General features: G+C 45.5%; 2 protein-coding genes across 2 annotated transcripts; one reads left to right on the plus strand and one right to left on the minus strand.

Annotated features, from left to right (window-relative positions):
• Positions 1-635: 635 nt before the first annotated feature.
• On the minus strand, positions 636-16,843 carry XAB2 (XPA binding protein 2). The gene is made up of 19 exons (XM_035104786.3): positions 16,599-16,843; positions 15,240-15,388; positions 14,867-14,990; positions 13,302-13,499; positions 12,131-12,265; positions 11,802-11,966; positions 9,646-9,790; positions 9,074-9,225; positions 8,322-8,441; positions 7,795-7,926; positions 7,044-7,175; positions 5,497-5,610; positions 4,847-5,009; positions 4,074-4,264; positions 3,360-3,482; positions 2,641-2,812; positions 2,400-2,526; positions 1,191-1,300; positions 636-843 (listed from the first exon to the last, which is right to left on the minus strand). The coding sequence occupies exons 1-19, from the start codon at positions 16,770-16,772 to the stop codon at positions 782-784; spliced, it is 2,688 nt and encodes an 895-aa protein (XP_034960677.1). The 5' UTR covers positions 16,773-16,843; the 3' UTR covers positions 636-781.
• A 63-nt stretch (positions 16,844-16,906) lies between these two features.
• PET100 (PET100 cytochrome c oxidase chaperone) lies at positions 16,907-19,568 on the plus strand. Its single transcript, XM_035104792.3, has 4 exons — positions 16,907-16,944; positions 17,794-17,880; positions 18,914-18,946; positions 19,167-19,568. The coding sequence occupies exons 1-4, from the start codon at positions 16,918-16,920 to the stop codon at positions 19,242-19,244; spliced, it is 225 nt and encodes a 74-aa protein (XP_034960683.1). The 5' UTR covers positions 16,907-16,917; the 3' UTR covers positions 19,245-19,568.
• The last annotated feature ends 1,522 nt before the right edge of the window (positions 19,569-21,090 follow it).

The raw sequence follows: 21,090 nt of genomic DNA on the forward strand, positions 1-21,090 counted from the left end.
ATTCTCATTGTTCCTAAACATCAAGAGCTTATTCACAAGTCTGTTTTAAGCTGCCAGGATCTTATGAACTAACTGTTCCACAACAGTTAAGCTAGTGAGGGAGGATGAATTCTTATCAGCAGCACAGTTAAGGAAATTCCATTAGGAAGGTGGGGGTTAAGTACTCCATTGTATTGAACATGCCACTGAACTGAAAGCAGTGTTTGACATATATTGAAGAAGTCCCTTTTATTACACTTTTTAAGCTTAGGAGAGAGTTAGAGTTTCAGTAATGAAAAGTATGCCAAACTAGCAGCTGGCAGTGCAGGTTGCTTATTCAAACTAGCAGCTGGCATCGTTGCCCAACTTTTCTCATAGAGCTGCAAGTCCAACCCCTTGCAATGCACAAATTTGTAGCAGTCCCTTACAGGGATCAAAACTGCAACCTTGGTGTTACCAACACCATGCTCTAACCCAGGCATCCTCAAACTCGGCCCTCCAGCTGTTTTGGGACTACAATCCCCAGCATCCCTGACCACTGGTCCTGTTAGCTAGGAATGATAAGAGTTGTAGTCCCAAAACATCTGGAGGGCCAAGTTTGGGGATGTCTGCTCTAACCAATTGAGCTAGTTTCCCATACAGACCTACACCAGACATTTGATAAAAATATTTTATAAATAGCAAGATGACAGAATAGAAAAGGATACTATCAAGGAAAACAAACAAATTACACCAAGCCCAGCTTTTACAGATACGACACCTGTAGCCCTAGTTCAAAAGCAATTCATCCATCTGCAGTCGCTCAATCATCCTTAAGGCCTCCAAACACAGCGGAAGGAACACTCTTCTGCTCCAGCTGCACCTCTGTAGGAGAGAAGATTTGGGATAATCAATATAAAGCCAGAACAGTCAGATGTCAGGCTAAGATAAATAACGTTGCTGGGTTGAACCTCAGCACTCTAGCAACCATTTCTGATTTGTGCCAGAACTAAGCTGAACTCTCCTTTTCACACAAAAATATACTCTTAGTTTTGCCAAAAGTATCTTCAGCAATCCCCCTTTTTCGTGTGTGGAGACTTTTTAGAGACCTGGCAGATCAGAAACCCTTGCTGCTCTGTTGCAAATCACCTAGAGGTCTACTGCTAAACCCTAGTCTACTTTGTGACTATTCGCTTCAGAAGCTAGACCATACAGCACCCTCTCTTACTTACCGTCAGGCTCATTATCTTCACTTTCATCTCCATCATCCAAATCGATGTCTATCTCATCAGGGTTAGCCTGCTTGGAGAGTTCAGCCAGCTCACTACGGGAAGCATCACTCCTAGAAATAAGGAACAAGAAACTGGTGAATCGTACAGGAGCCAGCACAGTACTATTCACACAGTGACTGCCCCATGCCTATACTGCAGGAAACAGGTCCATCCTGAGAAGATCAAGCTGGTTTTACAGGTTCACATGTCTCTTCTCCACTGCAGTCTGCAACTGAAAGCCACTAGATAAGCTACACCAACTATTAGAACCTGCAGCGTTAACTCAACTCTACAGCTTCACTATCCGCATGACCATAAATGCATTTGGCTTCACTGTAACAACCATCAAAGCAAAACACAACACAACAAAATGCATAGTGAAGGGGCCACTGGAGGTTAAAACACAAGTCACACCATTGCTACACTCCTCCCTCTGCCTTGATCTGCAAACACTCCTAAGAGGAGAGGAATCCTGTTTTGTGTTGGTTTCAGGCTTTAGTCTAATGTCAAGATCTTAAGACTTTTCACCATAACATTTAGCAGACAAGACTCCAGGATCAAGTCATGTAACAACTAAGCCCAGCTTGGATCTGACAGTGTGTGCCTGCCGCTACCCAATGGAGCCACAAGTTTAATCAGGATAAGTACTAGAATTCCACCACCTATCCAACTTGAGTGCATGTGGACACATACAGAATTCTAACACAGCAGATGGACAAACTGAGCAATTGTTTAAAAATGTCTCTTCTCCCGCCCAACAACCATAAAAAAACATTTGCAGTAGTGGAGACAGTAGGCACACTAATAAGCACAAGAAGGTTTCTGTGGCCCTGGCTATACTTCTGTGCCTCTTCTAGCCAAATTCCAGGGGAAAATATTTTTAAAACCTCTAAACAGAACATACATGCATTAAGATAAAAAGTAATGTACACTCCACATTAAATAGATTCTGTCTACTGCCTAGTTTCTCATGGCAAGAATACTGCATGTTTTCCCATTTCCAGCAGCAGCCACCTCATGTGGCCATCCCTACTTCTACAACTCTGCAAGCTTAGGACAAACAGCTTGGTTCTTGCCCAACCTGAAATATGACCCCTGGTGTATTGCATGCTGGGTGGTGACCTACAGCGAAGAGGTTAAGCAAGTCTCCCTGGCCTGCAGTACACTCACCTGACAAACAGGATCTTCTCTTTAGCTTGGGGCTGATCTCGCTCTGCTTCAGCTGCCAACTGCTCCGCCCGCTGCTCTAACAGTTTCATGTCATCCATGCCACTCTGCCCCGGTGCCAGGTCAGACACTGAAACCGAAAGACAAGCAGGAGGGAAGGGCAGAGGAGGGGTTAGAACGGAACAGGAGATGTAGCAGCAGACACCCCTCTCTGCCAGGACCTGTGCAGGGGAGGGAGACCTACCTGTTCCCGTGGCATTGCTATACACCTTCAGCATCTGAGAGGCCATGAAGTTGACTTGTGTGTTGTAGGTTGCTTGCACACTTCGTTTAATGCGAAGCATCTCCCGGATAGTGTCTTCATTCCCATGCCGGATTTCAAATTCCTTCCATGTCTGCCAGAAATTGGCAGTAGTCTGGCAGGAGAAGAAAAAGTGTTTTGAGGGGTGGGGTGGGAAAGAAGGCAGTCACTGCACAGTTCAACAGATCAAGTGGAACTTCTCCTTCTTGTTTCACTAGTCTTTCCCCTGAGCTCTGCTATGGGAAAAGCAAAACGGAGGTGTGTCTGTGTTCAGAGATGAGTTGTTCCTGTGCAGTGTATCTTATGCACCAGAAATGGAAATCCTTGCATCACTGCAATAAATAAGTTATACTACTACTACTACTAATAATAATAATATACTAATGATGCCGAAAGAGTTATCCTTGAACATAATGGAGAGTTAGCTTTTCTCACCTACCCACACTGGGTTCTAAAAGGTCTTACTCAGGCAGATGTATGACTAGTTCTCTAGTGTGTGAGAGAGATCACAGAATCATAGAATTGTAGAGTTGGAAGGGTCCCCGAGGGTCAACTAGTCCAACCCCCTGCAATGCAGGAATTGCAGCTAAAGAACCCCTGACAGATGGTCATCCAACTTAATTAGAAACTGCTCACGAAGGAGAGTCCACCAGGTGACTTACTCTGGGATCACACATCTGCGAACAGTAGGAATAGATGGCCCGAGCTCGGTCTATTTCACCCAGCTTGCACTCCATGTCGGCAAAGCGCAGGCACATCTCCCGAGCGTGTTCATCCGTCAGCACCTGCAATGGGGATACATGTTAAAATTGCACCCTGACCATCAATGGCCCGCCCACCAATGGCTAACGAGTTAAAAACAAAAGCATCCAAACACATATTGCAAACCGAAAGGGACGCAATAAGAGCACAGCAACAGAAAAAGACACAAGTTGAATTGATGTTAAGCAGTTCTGTTGCATGATGACAAAGATTTGTGTGGACACCAAGTGAGCCTCCCCGAGGGCAGCCTTCCAAAGGTTGGGGGTCGCAATCAAAAGGACTGGCTCACTCACTGCTATCCATCAGCCCTGTTTCTGCAGTGGACCTCAGGGCACAAGCAGGTATCTCTGGGAAGTGGTCCCAAGCTGTTATAGAAAGGTAGCACTCAACACTTTGACCTGTGCTGAATAATAGCAAAAGCAGCATATTGCACACTATCCTCATTGTTGTAATAGTGATTACAGAAGCTGTATTTGTATTTACCCCATATCATGTAGGGGAACACTATCCTATTCAGCCATTACCTAGTAGACTACTTCCTCTCTAGGCGAGGGCAAGAGGCTTAACCTGGAGTTTTAAACGCAGCATTATTTATTTGGAAAGAAGGAACTAACCTCAATAGCCTTCTCGTAGATGCTACGTGTGTGTGTGACCCCATAGATTTCAGCTGCTCTCTTGATGTAGATATTGTACATGTCATACTGCTCCGACGGTTGCACAGCCTGAGTGGCCCTCTCATACACTGCCATGGCATGGCGTGCCAGCCCATATTCTTCCTCCAGTTTGGCATACAGCAGGTAGATAGCTGTGAACAGAGAAGAAATTAAAGCAAAACTACATTCCTCCCCCACCCCCAATCTTTGGGTCAACTCTTCTCACAAAGACATTTTGGCCCTGTATGGACTACGCTAGTGACACTCCAGAGACCATAGGAAAAGTTTTAAATAAGCACTGCCCTAAGGGAGAATTATTCAGATTGCCCTCTTGCACTGAAGAGGATGTGACAGAGATGTTCTCTCCATCTCAACAGCTCCTGCTCAATACAGATTGGCTACCTTAGGGGGCGCCCTTCAGATATTTTGAACTACAACTCCCATGATCCCAGACTACTGGCTAAGCCAGCCCAGTTGAGGCAGATGGGAACTGCAATCCTCTGGAGAACACCACAATGGCAACCACTGGGTTATGGAGGCAGATGCCCTCTGGCTCGCTTTGGGAGCAAGTCCTCTAGCTTTGGCCTTCCTGTTTCCTGTATCTCAGCTTCCGTTCCCCAGGAAAACAGGACTCGGCTTTTCCCATTTTCCATCAGCTCCCACCCACCCATCTTGACCCACCCCCAGGCTTTTACTGCCTCTTCTCCCTTGCAACAGAGCACAGTTCCGCTTACTTTTAGCATATTTCTGGGGGCAGCCATCTAGAGCCTGTTCAAAGAGGTCCCGTGCACGCTCCAACTTCTTGCCACCATAGCGGTCGGTGAATTTGGTCAGATAGGTGTTCCAAATGTCATACACATTTGGCCACTTGAACAATGAGATGCCCCTCTCATACGCCTGCCGGAGAGAAGGAATGGTGAGAACAAGACTGCATAAACTTTCTTCTTGTTGGTATACTCTTGCCTATATGAAAACCACCATATTGAGTCAGGTGATTGTGGTCTATGCAGTCCATGCTCTGGCTGACAGCAGCAACCCAGTATCTCCAGAATAGATCAATATTTTCCCAGCTTTGCTACCTGGAGGGTCTTTTAAACCAGAGATGCCAAGGAATGAATCACAGGACCCATTAGCTGAATCCTACCCTGCATGGTAATCTTTCCAAAGGTTACAGGGGTGTAGGATCTGCAGAGTTCTGCTCTGCTACCTAAGAAGTACACCACACACAGTAGATATTTTGAGCCCAAGTTCCTCTCTCTCAAGCTCCACAGCTTGCAGCAGGCAGCTTTTACAATTCAGTGGCTCCCAAACCAACCAGATGGGCAACTTCCCCCTCCCCCAGCTGCTATGAGAGCAGACCGAGGTATTGATACGGCCAACTCACCTTGAAGCTCTCTTCAAAGTAGGTGTGCTCTTCCAGGAACAGGCCATAGTTAATGATGATTTGTGGGGTGGCAATGCGCAGGTCCAGAATGCGGTCATACACGGCTTTAGTAGACTAGGGGTGGTGACATAAAGAAACTTCAATATTAGGCTGAACCACAAAGAGACAGCCAAGTTACAGAGACAGCTTGGGGCCCTCAGTCACTGTCCCTTCCCCAGCTATGCCCAGAGATACAGAGGGAGGAGATCAGGAGGGAGGGAACAAGTCCCTGCAGTCAATACAGCAGGGCCTTTTAATGCAGAGCTGGCAGGGCTGCTGCCCATAGCTGCTCAATGCAAGCGGTAAACAAGGCTCCCTATTACCATCAAAGGGAATCAGTAGGCCCCAGTTGGATTGTCAGAAAATATGGGAGCAAGAACTGTAGCTACAGACTGCTGTGTCCTTCACATAGTGTTTTATTTATTGATTACATTTGTCAACTACTTTATCTTGTCCAAGGCAATCCACAGCAACGTGCAACCAAACAGACAATAACCCTCACATAGATACATTAAAACCAAGAGAAAAGGGAAATGCATTAAAAATATCCCAGCCACTTCTAAAAGGCTAGCTAGAAATAATCATGCATAAAAGGGGGAAATATTGAAGGCAGGAAAGAAGTCAGAAGAGCCCAGAGAAATATGCTGAAAGAAGCTATGGCTACCAAAAACCCACTCAGTTTCTTGAAGTAGACTTCGCTTCAGGGATCGGGAGGTCAGGGGCTTGAGTTGTGCAAGGCTCCTCTGCTACTGACTTACAAGAGCTCCATGTAACAGAGCCAGTTCTCTGGGCCCTAATGCTCCTCTCCAGCCAGGCACAGGAAGCAGCTGATGCAGCATGACAGTCCATGCCTCAGCATCATACTATTTCAAAGCCAAAGCCATGATGAAAGGGAGGAGAGGAGAGTACAGTCTCTAGAATAGCTTAAAGATGACTAGGAAGCAGTGAGGGTCTGTTGTTTTGGGTGGTTCAGAAGATCTCCAAGTATAGCATTAGCTAGCAAACCAAGAGGTCCACGGAATACCTAACCACTGATTTTGTGCCACTCAAAAGCCAAGGAATGCCAATTCAAAAACCAGCTCATTTGTGCCTAGCTAAAGCTTTTTAAAAAGAAGAAGAAGACTGTTTTGAGCTTGTTCCAGTGGTTAATCCTTTTGCCTGCTAAATTGGAGCCGGATTTCTAATTTGTCTTTAGTCTAATTCCCAGATGTTGACCCTTATTCTGTCTCTCCCTGCTAGTTCAAGGAGACATTTACTGCCCACAGTACTTGCTTCCTCGGATAGTTCTCAGACACTTCTGGACAGAAGGCGATTAAAGCTGATTGAATAATACTTAAAACAGCCAGAGAGAAGTGCCATGATAGGAAAGAAGAACAGAAACCCAAAGCTAATGCTTTTCCTGTCTGGATGAGGCAGGCTTCTATGACAGCTCCAGACAGGAAAAGCTTGCCCTTCCCACAACTCCAGAAGGCTCTGGCAGACAATGGAGGCCAGGAAAGGCCACTTACCTTGAAGGTGCCAAGACTTTCTTCCAGGTCAGCCAACATAGACCAAACCTTGAGGGACTTGTAGACACGGTTCTGTACAGGTTCTGAGGAATCAAAATACTCTGCTTTCTTAGCTGGGATGGCTGTGGCTTTCTGCAGGGACAAGAGAAAACAGATGCCGGTGAAAGTGGAAGAAGCCGAACATATGGAAGTCTAGCAGCACACCCTGATGATCAAGGGTAGAATTCACATAGTGGGGTCACATGGGGAACAAGGCCTGCTCAAGCAAGAAGACGTCCCCCCTTCTCCCCGTGTGCCCCCTAAACCTGTTCTGAGGAGCCTCTAACTTCCAGAGCATATTTTCTTTTGGGGTGTGTGTGTGTGCGCACACACACGTGCAGAGGAGTCCTGTTGTGGGGACAGGACTCCTCTGTTTTGCGTTGCAACAACTTAGCTGAATCCCACCCTAAGAACCTCTCTCTCTCTCACTCTTTACATATAAATTATCTCTGCAGACAGGAAATTGGGTGGCCTCACATTGTTAGAAACACAAAAGCTTAGAAATCTTGGCTTCCTGCTTTCTTATTTAGCTACAGCGCACTATTCAGCTAATAACTAGAGCTCCAACTTCATTCAGGGATATGTGGACAGAAGAAAGGAGTCTTATTTTTGATCGCATGACTATACGCCCTTAACTCCAAAGCAATCCTTTGGGAACCCAAAAAGCAACACTTCTGGATTATCAAATGCCTGCCGCCCTGTTTCTGCTCACCCGCAGGATGCGCAGCGCTTGGTCATAGTTCTCGTGCCGCAACTCCATCTCGCCATATTCGCACCACACGCTGGCCAGCTCATCCACTTGCTTGAAGTTCACCTTGGTAGCCTTTTCAAAAATGGTTCTAGCCTGGGAACAGTAATGTAGGCAAGGTGAGGGGGAAAGCAGGGCCAGAAAGAGCCCCCCATTTCAGCATCTCCTCTCCTTGGACTAGGCTATGTGGTGTGGCAGATCATCCAAGTAACGCTGCGTCACCAAGGATGGGTGGCTTCCCAGAGTTTGGGTTAGGTTGACTGAATATGCTCACCACAACCAAAATTCCTGAATCAATTTGCAACAAGAATGAAACACAGTAACAAAAATGCATTGAGTAAAGCCTGAGGCAGCTGTTGTGAAGGGCATTTACAACACAGAACCCGACTCTCTGTTGTGCTTCTGGGCAACAGTTAGGAAAGTAAGGCAGGAAACATTTCGAAAGGCAAGGACAGAGCAGCGTTAGCCTCCCAAACCCATGCATCACTCACGTCTTCGATCTGTCCATTGACCTCGTAGAATTTGGCAAAAGAAACCCACAGCGTATGTGTCTTTCCGGTAGCTTTAAAGGGGTCGACAGTCTGCACTGCTTCTGTGTATGTGTTGATGATCTGCAGGAAGCAGGGAGAGAGGTAGAAGAAAAGAAAAGATTGAGCTCTGGCAGGTTCCTAGCTTCCTTCCTTCCGGCACGGTTTGGTGGCAAAGCACAATACAGAGGAACTGGGAAGTGCCAACTAGTACAATCCCAATGAAGTTTTTAGTGTAGAAAACAGCCTGCTTCTCAGCAGATCTAGAGGGCTACTGGATGGTGACAAGTAGGAGAACTAGCTCTCCACTTCCAGCTCAGCCCTGTGTGGCAGGTCAGTCTTCCAGGCAGCAGCTTAATTAGACCGGCATGAATACCCATCTATGAATGCCCCTCTGAGCAAATGTGGAAACTCCAATGTGCTGAGCACCCATTAGTAGACAGAAGCTTTATGAAGCTTCATGAAATTCGCTTGGGGTAGAGAGAGCCCGAATGGATGAAATGCTGTCTCTACTTTCATCAGTGACACAACCAAAGTTGGGTGGCAGCAGCTCCTTAAAGGGGATTCAGATTCAGCTCCATACCCTAAACTTCGCCATTCATCACTGATGCTGCAACCCAGTGTTTGGGGTTGCATGCTAGCCTGAAAGTCCAGCAGCTCCCCCGTTCCCAGTGCTGGGTCTGTTCATGCAATCCCTCCTGTGGGGATTTCCTTACCTCACGAGGTCTGCCTTCATACAGCTTCACCCGCTTGTGCCACTCGTGGACGTTGTGAGGATTCTGGCGCAAGAGAACACTGTTAAGAAGCAAGGGCCGGCGTGTGATCAGCTGCTCAAAGCGAGCCAGGCGCAGCTCCAGGTCCACGTCATCTGTTTCCCCAGGGAGGCAAAAGAGCAGGAATGAGAGATGGTGCAGCTGAAATTCTCCCTCTATTTTCTCACCTACACATTTCATACCTATAGCTATGCCCTGGGTTCCTTTGGGAGGAAGGGCGGGACTCTCTCTCTCTCTCTATATATATATATCCCAAGCTCCAAAGGATGTCCACAAAATGAAAGGACATGAATTAAGAATTGCTGGGTCCACATCCAATGGGCAAGGGAGAGGGAAGCTCTTTTAACATAAGGCTTTATCAATGATGCAAACCCAGGGAGAAACATCCACCACAACTTGAAAGAGTTTAGGGAGGAATTGAGACACCCTCAGGAGTCTCAGCCACTCTGGCATGCATTCTCCTAGATGCAGTCTGGAGAAGAATTTCTTTTCTTTTCTTCCTGCGCTGCTCTTACCCTCCTCCTCACGTCCCATCTCAGAGCTGGTCTCCATCTTGGCAGCGATCATGCTCTCCTCAAATTGGGCATAGCTGTCGAACACCTGAGTGAAATCCCGCACTGTCATCACAGTCTGTATGGCTTCTTCGTAGACATCGCGAGCCTAAGACAGAGAGGGTGAAGGGATTACTGTTCCAGTCTGCAAAGCAATACCTGTGGTCTCTGTTCCCACTGCCAGCTACCAAACAGCTTCATGAGAAATGCTCTTAAGAAAGCACCAATCACCACTCAGTATGTATGTATTATTATTTTATTATTTATACCCCGCCCATCTGGCTGGGTTTCCCCCGCCACTCTAGGCGGCTTCCAACAATTACCAACATACATTAAAGTATCACAGATTAAAAACTTCCCTAAACACCTTCCCTAGCCACCTATATATGGAACTCAAAGCTTGTTCTTATTGTGGGAGGGAACAGTGGGCCAAGAGGAACTGCCTCTGGGATGAAAATGATCTACAAAGAGGTTATTTGGAATAGGCAACATAAAATTCCTATGCCAAGAAAGAGCAGGTACCCGCAACTCAGTCCAAAGTGACAACTGCATTCTAACAGCTTTCAGAGCTCAACCCTATATTTAACAGTGATGTTCAGGCTGGGGGAAATCACGCACTAGGTTGCCCATCAAATACAAAGTCTATTGGCTAAATCAGTAGTTTTCAACCTGGGGTGCCCTGAATGATGGTCGGGGTGCCGCAGGCAACACTGATCTCTGTCCCTCCCTCCCTCCTCTGATGCCCTCTTGTGTCTCTGCCTCCCAAAGGCTTGCACAGATGTTTGTTGCAGCAGTCCTTGCTACAAGCTCCTCAGGTGAATGGTGCCTCTGTGGCCAGCCAGGGGTTGCTTCCCAGGCCCCTGTGGGGCAGTTTGAGGAGGCATCACTCTTGGGGGGGTGGGGCAACTCAAGAGACCAGGGGTGGCAGCTGCAGCTGCCCTGGGGAGAGGAGGCTGAGGGAACACTCACTCCACAAGAGAGGGTGTTCGAAAAGAGTGAGAGGCTGCCGGCTCGGCAGGCAGGGGGTGACATAACTGGGCTCCTGAGCCCCACAGGGGTGCTGCAGAAAGAATGCAGTTGGTCAAGGGAGCCGTGGACTCAAAAAGGTTGAAAACCTCTGGGCTAAATACATTGCCTTTGATTCTAATTTGAGGAGGAATCAAGTTACAGGATCACCCAGACGTTTAAACCTGAACAACTGAGGGCTTGTTCAAATGTCCCAAAGGAGGAAACACGTTATTGAGTACTAATTCTCAGTCTCCTCCGGCTGTCCATACATCACAATTTTTTCACCTGTCTGCTGACCTCGGTACCAATTTAAAAAGCAAACAAACAATGATTTCTAAAAATCTACCTGGCATGACATTAAGACATGAAAATCTTGCTTGTTATGTACAGTCACTCCAGAAAGCACTAGGATTCTTATTTGTTTTCCCTAGTGACTTTTCACAAACTTGGAACACTTCATGACACTATGAATTCTTCTGATGGGCAGAAAGGCAGAACAGAAATAATATAATAAAAGAAGAAAATCATAGGAGATACACCCACTATCCTTTGTCCCTCCTCTATGCTCAGTAACTTTCCTCTATTGCCAATCTTCCAGATTTTTCCATTTCCATTTTTGTTTGGTGGGTTGTAAGGATTTCTGTTGGTTATTTTGCCTACTGTTCATTATCTGATCCCTACAAGCTCAGTAAAAGCCTTATTTAAAAGAGTGAATTAGGAGAAGAGTGGAGACAGACAATATCTCTTTTTAAGTGAGTTCAAAGTGATCTAAAATAGGCTTCCCTTCTGGTCAAAAAGGTTTTCAGAACAATAGAAACACCTATAAAGTCTGCTTAGTAGGGGTACATGTGGGTGGCACGTATTTGCCATTACTAGCAGACTTTTGTTCAAACTGTGTTCAACCCTTCATAAAAATTAATGTCTGTCTCCAACCCCAAGATTTTCACCAAATAAATGTGAGGTCTTGCTCAGACCAGATGAATGAGGAATTTAAGAGGAAATAGCTGAAAGACTTGAACATTACACTCTGTGCCATTGTGAAGTTCCCCCTGGGATGTGACTCCAGCCAAGTCCCTACATCATAGCACAAACCCTCAGGCCTAGGTGACTACCTTCTCAAAATGCCCACTGCGGATGTAGTAGTCTGCCAAGGAACACCATAGCTTGCCCAACTGGTCGGTGAAGCGAGTCAGGCCGCCCCGGATTATGGCCCCAACATTGAGCGACTTCACCTTGTCTGGATTCTGCGAGATGAGGTCACAGAGCTCGTGCCACAGCTGCAACGGAGAGGACAAGATGTCAGAGAGATCTTGGCAACGGTGAGAGGCAGGAAAAGCATCAAGTGTACAGGTTGTTCTGCAGCAGGCATCTTTGGATGAAGGAGAAGATAGGTCCTCCATATAATTTGGGGGGGCTGACTGCCAGCTACCACAAGCCTCACTTGATAGTTGGATTTTCCCTCCTTGGAGATGAAGCGTTCATCATTCACCACAGCGGCAAGGCGGACAGCAGCCTCATCCAAGCGGTCAATGGAGCGCAGGTACTCAATATATTCCTCAGCATTCTCCGGGCTCAGCTGCAACATAAAAACACATACAGCTCAGAATCCACCAGAATGCTGACAAGACCAAAATAGTGGCAGCAGAAGAGTTAATGTAGATTAATTGCAGCACTACTAGAAGTGCCAACTCAAGGTTAGCTAAGAATACAAGGAATAGCTTACAACCCTTTGTGCATGGTGTGTTATAGCTAATTAAGAATTGTTGGGGGGAACAAGTGTGATTTCTTTTATGCAACGTGACAAAATTTTCACTTATTCAAAAATTAAAATAAAAAACAGCAGGAGATTAAACAGACTACTATCTACAGATTTAGAGCAGCCAACATTTTGTAAAGAGGTGTCCTAGTTCAGGAGTCCTAAACTGCAAAAAAAAACCCTGTCCCTGCTGAAATTTCCTGTTCTGCGAAACTACTGAAGGTTAAGGGATTGTGGCTTCCTTTGCATCTGGTGTCTCGGTTTCTTTAAAAATAACAGAAAAAAGAAAATTATTGGGCGCTTCTGATGTAATTTACAACAAGTTTCTGCATCTCAACTCCCAGCTGAAGGCCAGTTCTTGGGTTAACACAATGAAATGTGTGCATTAGCATTTCTGGAAAATCTCCCTGATCTGATCTAGAGAGGTACCCAATTAAATAACACTTTTGTCCAATACTGTCCCTTTGAGAAGGGATTTCTCTTTGCTGAAAAAGCAATTTTATTGTTCTCTGTCATAAATGCAATCAATCAAATATTTTGGTGCCATTGAAGAATTTGTTCCACAGCCTTCTGATCTCTCTATACACTCTCTAGCCACTTCCAAACACTATGAGTACCCAAGTCAAATACAGTATAGTATTCCAGTAGAAGTTTCACAAGGGCTATGCACAAGACTAAAAGCAGGACAAGAATTCATTCAGTGCTAATAATGAAAAGGAGCCGAAAAGAGAAGAAACCCATTTAGGCAGTCATTGCACAAGGAAGACAACACCTTCTCTACAAAGATTACGCAGATGGCTCAGAGGTGGAAGAGTTTGGTAAGACAAATTAGTTGGGGACATGTGGACTCCCTTACCTTCAGGTACCTGCGGTAGACACGTACAGCTGTCTCGGGTAATGGATACAGACGCACAAACTTCAGGTAGAGTGGCCAGATACGATGGTGCTGTGTGATGGGAAGGGCCCGGAGTGCTCGGTCAAAGGTCCTACGGGTGCGGGTGATCCGACACTGATCCATAAGAAACTGGCAGTAATCTAGCCATATTCGAGGCATCTACAATCAGACAGATAATAAGAAAATAGCAACTCCTTTTGGGGATCTGACCGAAGGTTAACATTGTCCCACAGCCTGCTTCTAATAGTGGCTACACATACGCGACTAGGAAGTTCACAAGTGAGCTATGACAGCAACAGTGGCTTGCATCTAGCATGCAGCAGTCAAGAAAGTCACAGCCTCTGAATACAGCTGTTCCATTTTTAGAAATTCTGCTTAATGGACTCCACTAATTTATCCATTTCTTTACTCAAAAAGCCAACAAACTTACTTGCAAGCTCCACACTTTGTAATACAGTGGTGCCTCGCTAGACGAAATTAATTCGTTCCACAGGTCTTTTCTTATAGCGAAAAATTCGTCTAGCGAATCCCATAGGAATGCACTGAATTTTTTTAACCTTTTTTTTGCCCATAGGAACGCATTAATTGAATTTCAATGCATTCCTATGGGAAACAGCGATTCGCTAGACAAATTTTTCGTAAAACGCATTCGTCTAGCGAGGCAACCTCCGCTCGAAAAATCCTTTCGTTAAGCGGAAATTTCGTTAAGCAGGGCATTCGTTAAGCGAGGCACCACTGTACTAGGGATGCCATACGTCTGGAATTTCCCAGACATAGCCAGGATTCGGCCGTCTGAAACAGTGTCCAACAACCTTTGTGTGTTTCCTTTTTGCTTATCCTAAACCTATTGCAATCAATTAATTTCACTAGGAGGCTCAAGTGCTAGTGTTTTGAATAAAAAAAATCTCTACAAAATGGCTCATCAGTTTATAAACGCTTCAGTGATTTTTGTTAAGGCTTTCTTCTTAAGGAAGGAGCTCCCCAGTTATTTTTATTATTTCCTTTCCATTGCTATGTGGCATCTACAACAGTTTTTGAGACAAGCTCACAGATTTAGGCTAAAGATTGTTGTTTTTAAGAGAGTTGAAAGTGGTAGGCTGTTTAATAAGGGATGAATTAAAAAGGAAGCAATGGGTATTGCTGATTAGCAGGGAGCTCTGGGAATCTGAGGCATGGGAGTCTGAAAAAATTAAGTATAATTGGCTATAATTGGCATGTTTTCTTTAATTGGAATTGTATGATTAATCTGGATTTGTAATAATGTAATTGGGAAAAATTTCAATGTGATTTGGTGTGTTTTAATTGGAAAATTTATTAAAAAGTTTTTTTTAAAAAAAGAAAGTGGTATACTAGAGCTATTATTGTACTCCACATATGCACACATCTGAGAAACAGCTCTGGAATCAAAACATATGTGAGGCCTTCACATAGACATCATCATAACCCAGCCAGAATAGCAGCCATTATGATTGACTCACTTTTCCCAGGTGTTACCAGCCCTCTAAACATATCACCAACCACTGTACCTTGTGCATGAAGACCAGGGCACGCTCATGACAGTTGTTCACTTCTTCATAGCTGGGATCCGTTACACACTTGCTCTTTACCTGCTTCCGTCGCTGCTTAAGATAATTATACCATAGCTTGTAGCTGCAAAAAACAAAGGGGGCAACTATTAACACTAAAGTAAAAGATTTTGCCAAGGGGTTCCATCTGCTGAGGGTATTCCTGTCTGCTTTCAGAAGAAACACCCTTCAGCTCTGGAGAAGTTAAGAGTTAGCCTTTCATTTACATTTTTTATACAATGTCTTATGAAAATCTGGATTGGAAAAAGTTATCCTACTACCTTCATGCAGTTTGCTAAAGCACTTTACATAAAAGAAAGACACAAATGCATACCTGCCTGGCAATTCCTTAAGAGCTCTCTCATAGATCAGATTCAAGATATGCTTAGGAGCATTTTGCTTGAACTCAATGTAGCGGATCCAGCACTTGACAGAGAAGGGGTTGCGCAATATTTCTTCTTCATATTGCAAGTCTTCCTCTTCCTGTGTAGGGGTGAGGAGCAAGGAGATGTAAATTTAGAGAGAGGATGTACTATTACTGGTATATTTCTTTGTGCAGCACCGTTATAACTTAGGCACTCCCAATGCTATCTTCATGCTTTTGAAAAATGCTACCTAATTTTACATGTGAGCATATGAAAAATGAACCGAAAAATCATCTGTTCATATTTTACTGCAGCCACATATTCACTAAGTAATATTTAGCAAGTCTCTGGCCCCAGCTTTAAGCTCAAATGTGTGTGGGGGGGGGTGTACAATCTTACCTTACAGAACTACTGTAAGTTAGTAAGGACCAAAACAGATATTATAGAGCAGCATTTCTCAATCTTGGGTCACAAATATTGCTGGACCACAAGTCCCATCATCCCTGGCCTGGTCCTGCTAGCTAGAAATGACAGGAATTACAACATTTGGGAACCCAAGGTTGAGAAAGGCTGTTACAAAGAATCATACAGCAGCTGTCACTAAGCCTCTTCCTTTTTAAATGTCTACTTAAAATAAAATAGAGTGACATCATGATAAGCACCCCACTTTAACATCATAGGCTGGCAGATGTTACAAGAAGGAGTGAGTCAAAGGGCACAAAGAGACCGTGGTTCTCTCTTGTAACAACACTTAGCCTGGCCATGAAATACCACACGGTACACGGGAAGAAGAAGAAGAGGAGTTTGGATTTGATATCCCGCTTTATCACTACCCGAAGGAGTCTCAAAGCGGCTAACATTCTCCTTTCCCTTCCTCCCCCACAACAGACACCCTGTGAGGTAGGTGGGGCTGAGAGACTTCAGAGAAGTGTGACTAGCCCAAGGCCACCCAGCAGCTGCATGTGGAGGAGCGGAGACGCGAACCCGGCTCCCCAGATTACGAGTCTACCGCTCTTAACCACTACACCACACTGGCACACGGGACATTTTGAACACTTAAAATTCGCTGCACGAATGCAAAGTAGGATTATTGTGCAAGGCTATCACTCAGCGACTCGCCATTAGAAGGATTACATCGCTTTTCCTTTACTTGGTTCAATCTTGAGGGGAAAGAACTCTGCACATGTTTGAAGCAAGCGTCGCCTTTTATTTCAGCGGCGGCGGCGGGGAAGAAAGAATTAAGTTCTGTGGACGAAAGGGAGCTCGGCCTCGGGAGGACCCGTCCGCGCATTTCACCCCCCGACACCCTCCCAACGGGCCCTACTCACGAAGAAGAGCTCCCGCTTCCCCAACACCGTCTCCAGCTCCGGCATCTTGGACTCTTCCCACCCGGACCGAACGAGCGAGGCGCACGGTAATGACGCACAAGCGCAGCTGCGGTTCAGAGCTCGGGCTCTCTCATCCGCTCGCGTCACTTGGCCAGCAACAGTCCTATTGGTCATCCGACAGGGAGGACGTTTCCTTTCCGTCTTTTTCCGGCCGCCATGTTGCTTGCGGGCGCCATCTTCGGAAGACTTTAGGGGCGTGGTGTGTGGGGGCGGGGCCAAAGGGTGGGCGGGGCCCGTTCAGCATCGGCCAAGCGGCGCTATGGGGGTGAAGCTGGAGGTGTTCCGGGTCTGTGGCGCGCGGGGTCCTCCGGGGGTGGGGGTGGGGATTTCTCTTTTGCAGACAGAAAGGGGGCGGGGTCTTGTGAAGCTCTCCCGGGGCAAAAACCTCATCTGGTGATTCCCCCCCCTGGCAGGCTCTCTCTTCGCTCTTGGGGGGCTCGCTGGCCAACATGCGAGTTTAAGATAAGATCCTCCCCCCTTGGAGCCCTCCACGTGCCTCGGAGAGCTTTGGTTTTATGGGTTAAAATATATACTGTAACTGTAAGGACAGGCAGCTCGATCGCTCGATCTTATTTTCAAGGCAATAGATGTAGTTTTGAATATGTTAGGTTTCATACATGCATAATGTGGGGAAGCACGTAGAAAGACCAGGCTACGCTTACTCGCGGGTATCTGTAGGGAATTGCCGTCTGTCCTCCCCGAAGAGCAGGTCGGGGTGGTTACAATTCTAATGCGGAAACTGGTGAAATGCGCTGCTCGTTAATGTGCCCAAGGTGCCGCTGCGCCCTGCGTCTTCCTTCGCCCTAGACTAGAGAGAAGCACAGCCCTTGGTGTTGTCAGTGATCCTTTCCTTCTCTCCCTCCGCATCCTGGTGCACAATAACTTCGCCTGCAACCTAGATGTGTTTCTCTTCCTTTCTGCCATTTCTCCTTTCTACCTTTACCCTTTTTTTTTTACCTTTACCTCTGCCATATGATGGTCGTCTTCCTGACCTTTTAGCAAGGGGCAAGAGGGAAGCTTCTGCCGTCAAGGGCCAGATTGGGCAAAATAATAAAACCCAGCAAAGTCTCCCTTTGCTGGATTTAAGCAATGCAGCTGTATTACTATCTGACTTCCTATCTCCTTTCTCTTGCAGATGATGCTGTATTTATCTTTTCCTGTTGCTATGTTCTGGATTTCAAATCAGGCAGATTATTTTGAAGAATATGTTATCAAGCGGAAGGTCAGTTTTGTCATGTAATTAGAAAGGGAAGAACAGGGTGGGTGGGCTAATGAAATCATTTCCAAACCTTTCCTGTGAGGTTTTATCTGTTGTTTGAAGTTCTCATGCTGATTTCAGCTCTGGACTTGGAAAAGAAAAATCCAGGCTTCCTTTTATTGCATTTTACTCAACAGCCATTTGCTGGGAGCCTGGCTTCTACAAGCAAGTATGCAAAAGCTGGCATTGCACACAATACATCTAGTTGCTTCTGGTCTGCTGTTTAGCAGGAGTCATTGGTCTGTAAATAAACAAAATTTATAATAACAGGTGGAACCTGCGGCAAAAATGTTGCAGCACATCTTCTCTCCTAAAAGGAGGCTTCCTGTTCAGGGTTCCAGTCAGCCATTCCCTCCAAGCAGGGCTTTCCCACTTCTCTCCTCTTCCTTTTTTATTTTTCAGCTCTCAGTATATATTCTGTGACTACTGAGCATTCTTAACCCTGGGCTATTTGTGGGGGGTGAGGCATTGCCTCCTTCAGTTTTAGTTTTAAAGACCCACTTCTGCCACTACTGTATTAGGATTACCCCAAGCATTCCGATGCTGTTCCCTTGGTGGCTGTACTTGATACCTGAACTATTAGGAAAATAAACAAGATTTTTCAACTGTGTTAAGAGGCCAGGACTTAACCCTTTCTTTCCTAGGGAAAAGTTCTTCTTAGGCATGAGGCTCTTAATCTCAGGGTCTTAGCTTTGAGCCCCTGGTTGGACAAAAGATCTCTGCATTGCAGGGGATTGGACCAGATGTCTCTAGTGTTCCCTTCCAACTCTACAATTGTGATTCTATCCCCAGTGACAGTCTCTTGAAAATTAGGAAGACTTTTCAGTTCTCTTAGAATGTTGGTTTGTTCGCTCACTCCAGCTGGCTGTATTTTCCCTGCCCTCTTGGTGTTTTTGACAAATTTGCCTGCTTTCTGCTTGTACGGCAGTGGAAATTTAGGTGGCATAGTTTCTAATATTCTAATAATATGATTTCCTTTTTGATCCTTTTCCTTCAGAGAGAGATATACCCACCGGAAGATAATTACCAGGTAAATATGCCTCAGCAATGAATACTATATGTCTAATCCAGGAGTGGGGAACCTGTGGCCTCCCAGATGTTGGCCTGCAGCTCCCATCTTTCCTGACCATTGGCCATGCTGGCTAGGACGGATGGGCATTGGGATTCCAACTGGAGGACCACAGGTAGCCTACCCCCAGTCTAAGTGAACAGATCATTTATGATGAAATTGGCACTTCTGTCTTCTCCAGAGAAAAGAACTGGAAGACTTCAAAGAGAGAATGAGGAAGAAACACGAGGAGCGGATGCTGCAGGCAGCTAAGGAATAATGTTGTAGCATCATCCCCTTTCTTCCCAGGGTTTGATGCACTCTCAAGAAAGTTATCACAAATATCCTACTTTAACTTAATAAATGCCCTCTAAAACACTTTTTGTACTAAGAGATGAAGGGAATTGCAAAGCAGTTTCACTTTGTATTCCTGAATAATGGTTCTGTGCATGCCTCCATGGCCGTCAACGGAAAGGGGGAAGAGGATATAGGCTGCTTCCTTCGTGTTCTTCTGCCTCTTGTTGGGTGAAGCTGCTGAACCCTGTCTGCAAGTTTGACAGCTGTCTTAGGAGAGTCACTTCGAATAAAAAGTTATTTATAGAAAGACTGAATCTCTGTCTTTCAGTAAAGGTATCTGGGTCTCTTCAGAGATGCAAGTTATATTTTACTTGTCCTCCTTGGACTGAAGATCTATTTTATCAAGGTGGGTTCTTCTGCACTGCTTTCTTCTCTCATTGATCTGGTTTGCACATCACATTAAACCATAGTAAAACAAACTACTGTTTAGTGTGAATGGGCTGCTAAAAGCATGGGTGCAAGACAGATGTCTGAACAGGCCTTTGATTTGCTGGAATATATAATGCAATTTTATGAAGACAGGAGAAAAGTAGTTTGGTGCTGCAGGTGAACAGCCTGCCGTTATCTCTCTTTTACATAAAACATTTTGTCAAACTTCCCTTCTTGTGACTTCTGAAAACTAAAAGTGCAACACACACACACACACACCCCGAGAACTCTATGATTCTGGCAGTCCCATTGTGCAATCACCCAGTGCATTGAAAGCTTGACTGTTCAATATTCAAAATCCAACGTACTTTCACGGTGTTCTGTTCTTGCTGGGCATGACCCCGTTCCATAAATGACTACCCATTTTACATTCTGTTCCGAGAAATCTTTTTTAATTGCATTTATACATTTGAGGCAGCACTTGCCTCAATGTCCATGGGAACACTGCTAGGCATGTTAAGAGGGATAGAAGTAGAGGAATCTGATGTGTATGTGGGATGGGGGACTCTTTGAGTAGAACTGCTTGCATCCTATGGGGAAGCAGTGCCAGGGCTTAGTGGATTTGAGCAACAAGCTGTGGGCTTGTGTCTTGGGTAGTAGGACTTGACAAATATCTCATGCAAGGACATTGAAAGAACCTTGTTCTCAAAAATATTTGTAGATTACATCCCTAATGCTGGGGTGGAGGAAATGTGAGGTTAAAGCAAAGCATGGTATATTTGGGAGAGGAGATCTTGCAGATCTGTGCCTTTAGGAGGAAGTGCTAGGATCCTGGGCACTGAGAGGTTTGGGGGCTGGACTTTTTACTTTGCCCTTAGCAGCTTCAAGCTGCTTGCCATGGATGCGGTTAATGAAGGAGAAATAATCATCCATGGGTGCGATGGGAACAACTGATATATCTGAAGTGTCACCTTCTGGTAAAGCCAAGTCCTTGCTCTCCTGTTGAAGCAAAGAGAAAAGTCAGTTTCACCCCAGATTCTTCTTTCATGTCTTTATTCGGCATCTAATCTCATCCGTGACCCTGATAGCCTAAGACTAGCCTGCATGAACATAGATTATACCTTCCTGTACATCAAAATCCTGACCGCAGCAGCATTGTGCAGTAAACAACCTCTAGTTTCCCGCCAGCAGAACCACCATTAGCACCATCCACCCTTTTCTGTCACTTGTACAGTCCACATTACTATACCGACAGCTCTGGGCACTGGGTAGAATCTCAAGGTCTTCTGTCCTCCTAAGGGCAGGCAACTCTGGTCTATTAAGTCACATCACTTCCAAACCATCTGGAAAAGATGTGTCAGTTGTGAAAGGTACACATCTATTGAAAGACGTTTTGGGGA

Source organism: Zootoca vivipara, chromosome 2 (genome assembly GCF_965207765.1).
Source record: "Zootoca vivipara chromosome 2, rZooViv2.hap1.1, whole genome shotgun sequence".
NCBI classification, from domain to species: Eukaryota; Metazoa; Chordata; class Lepidosauria; order Squamata; family Lacertidae; genus Zootoca; species Zootoca vivipara.

Bases quoted from the DNA above. Each gene is read 5' to 3' on its own strand.
- PET100 (XM_035104792.3), top strand. From the start codon at position 16,918: ATGGGGGTGAAGCTGGAGGTGTTCCGG. The intron at 16,945-17,793 runs GTCTGTGGCGCG...TTTCTCTTGCAG, and splicing joins TGAAGCTGGAGGTGTTCCGG to ATGATGCTGTATTTATCTTT. The intron at 18,947-19,166 runs GTAAATATGCCT...TGTCTTCTCCAG, and splicing joins CACCGGAAGATAATTACCAG to AGAAAAGAACTGGAAGACTT.
- XAB2 (XM_035104786.3), bottom strand. From the start codon at position 16,772: ATGACCAATAGGACTGTTGCTGGCCAAGTGACGCGAGCGGATGAGAGA. The intron at 8,442-9,073 runs GTAAGGAAATCC...TGCTTCCTGCAG, and splicing joins ATGAAGGCAGACCTCGTGAG to ATCATCAACACATACACAGA. The intron at 1,301-2,399 runs GTGAGTGTACTG...CCTTATTTCTAG, and splicing joins GAGAAGATCCTGTTTGTCAG to GAGTGATGCTTCCCGTAGTG.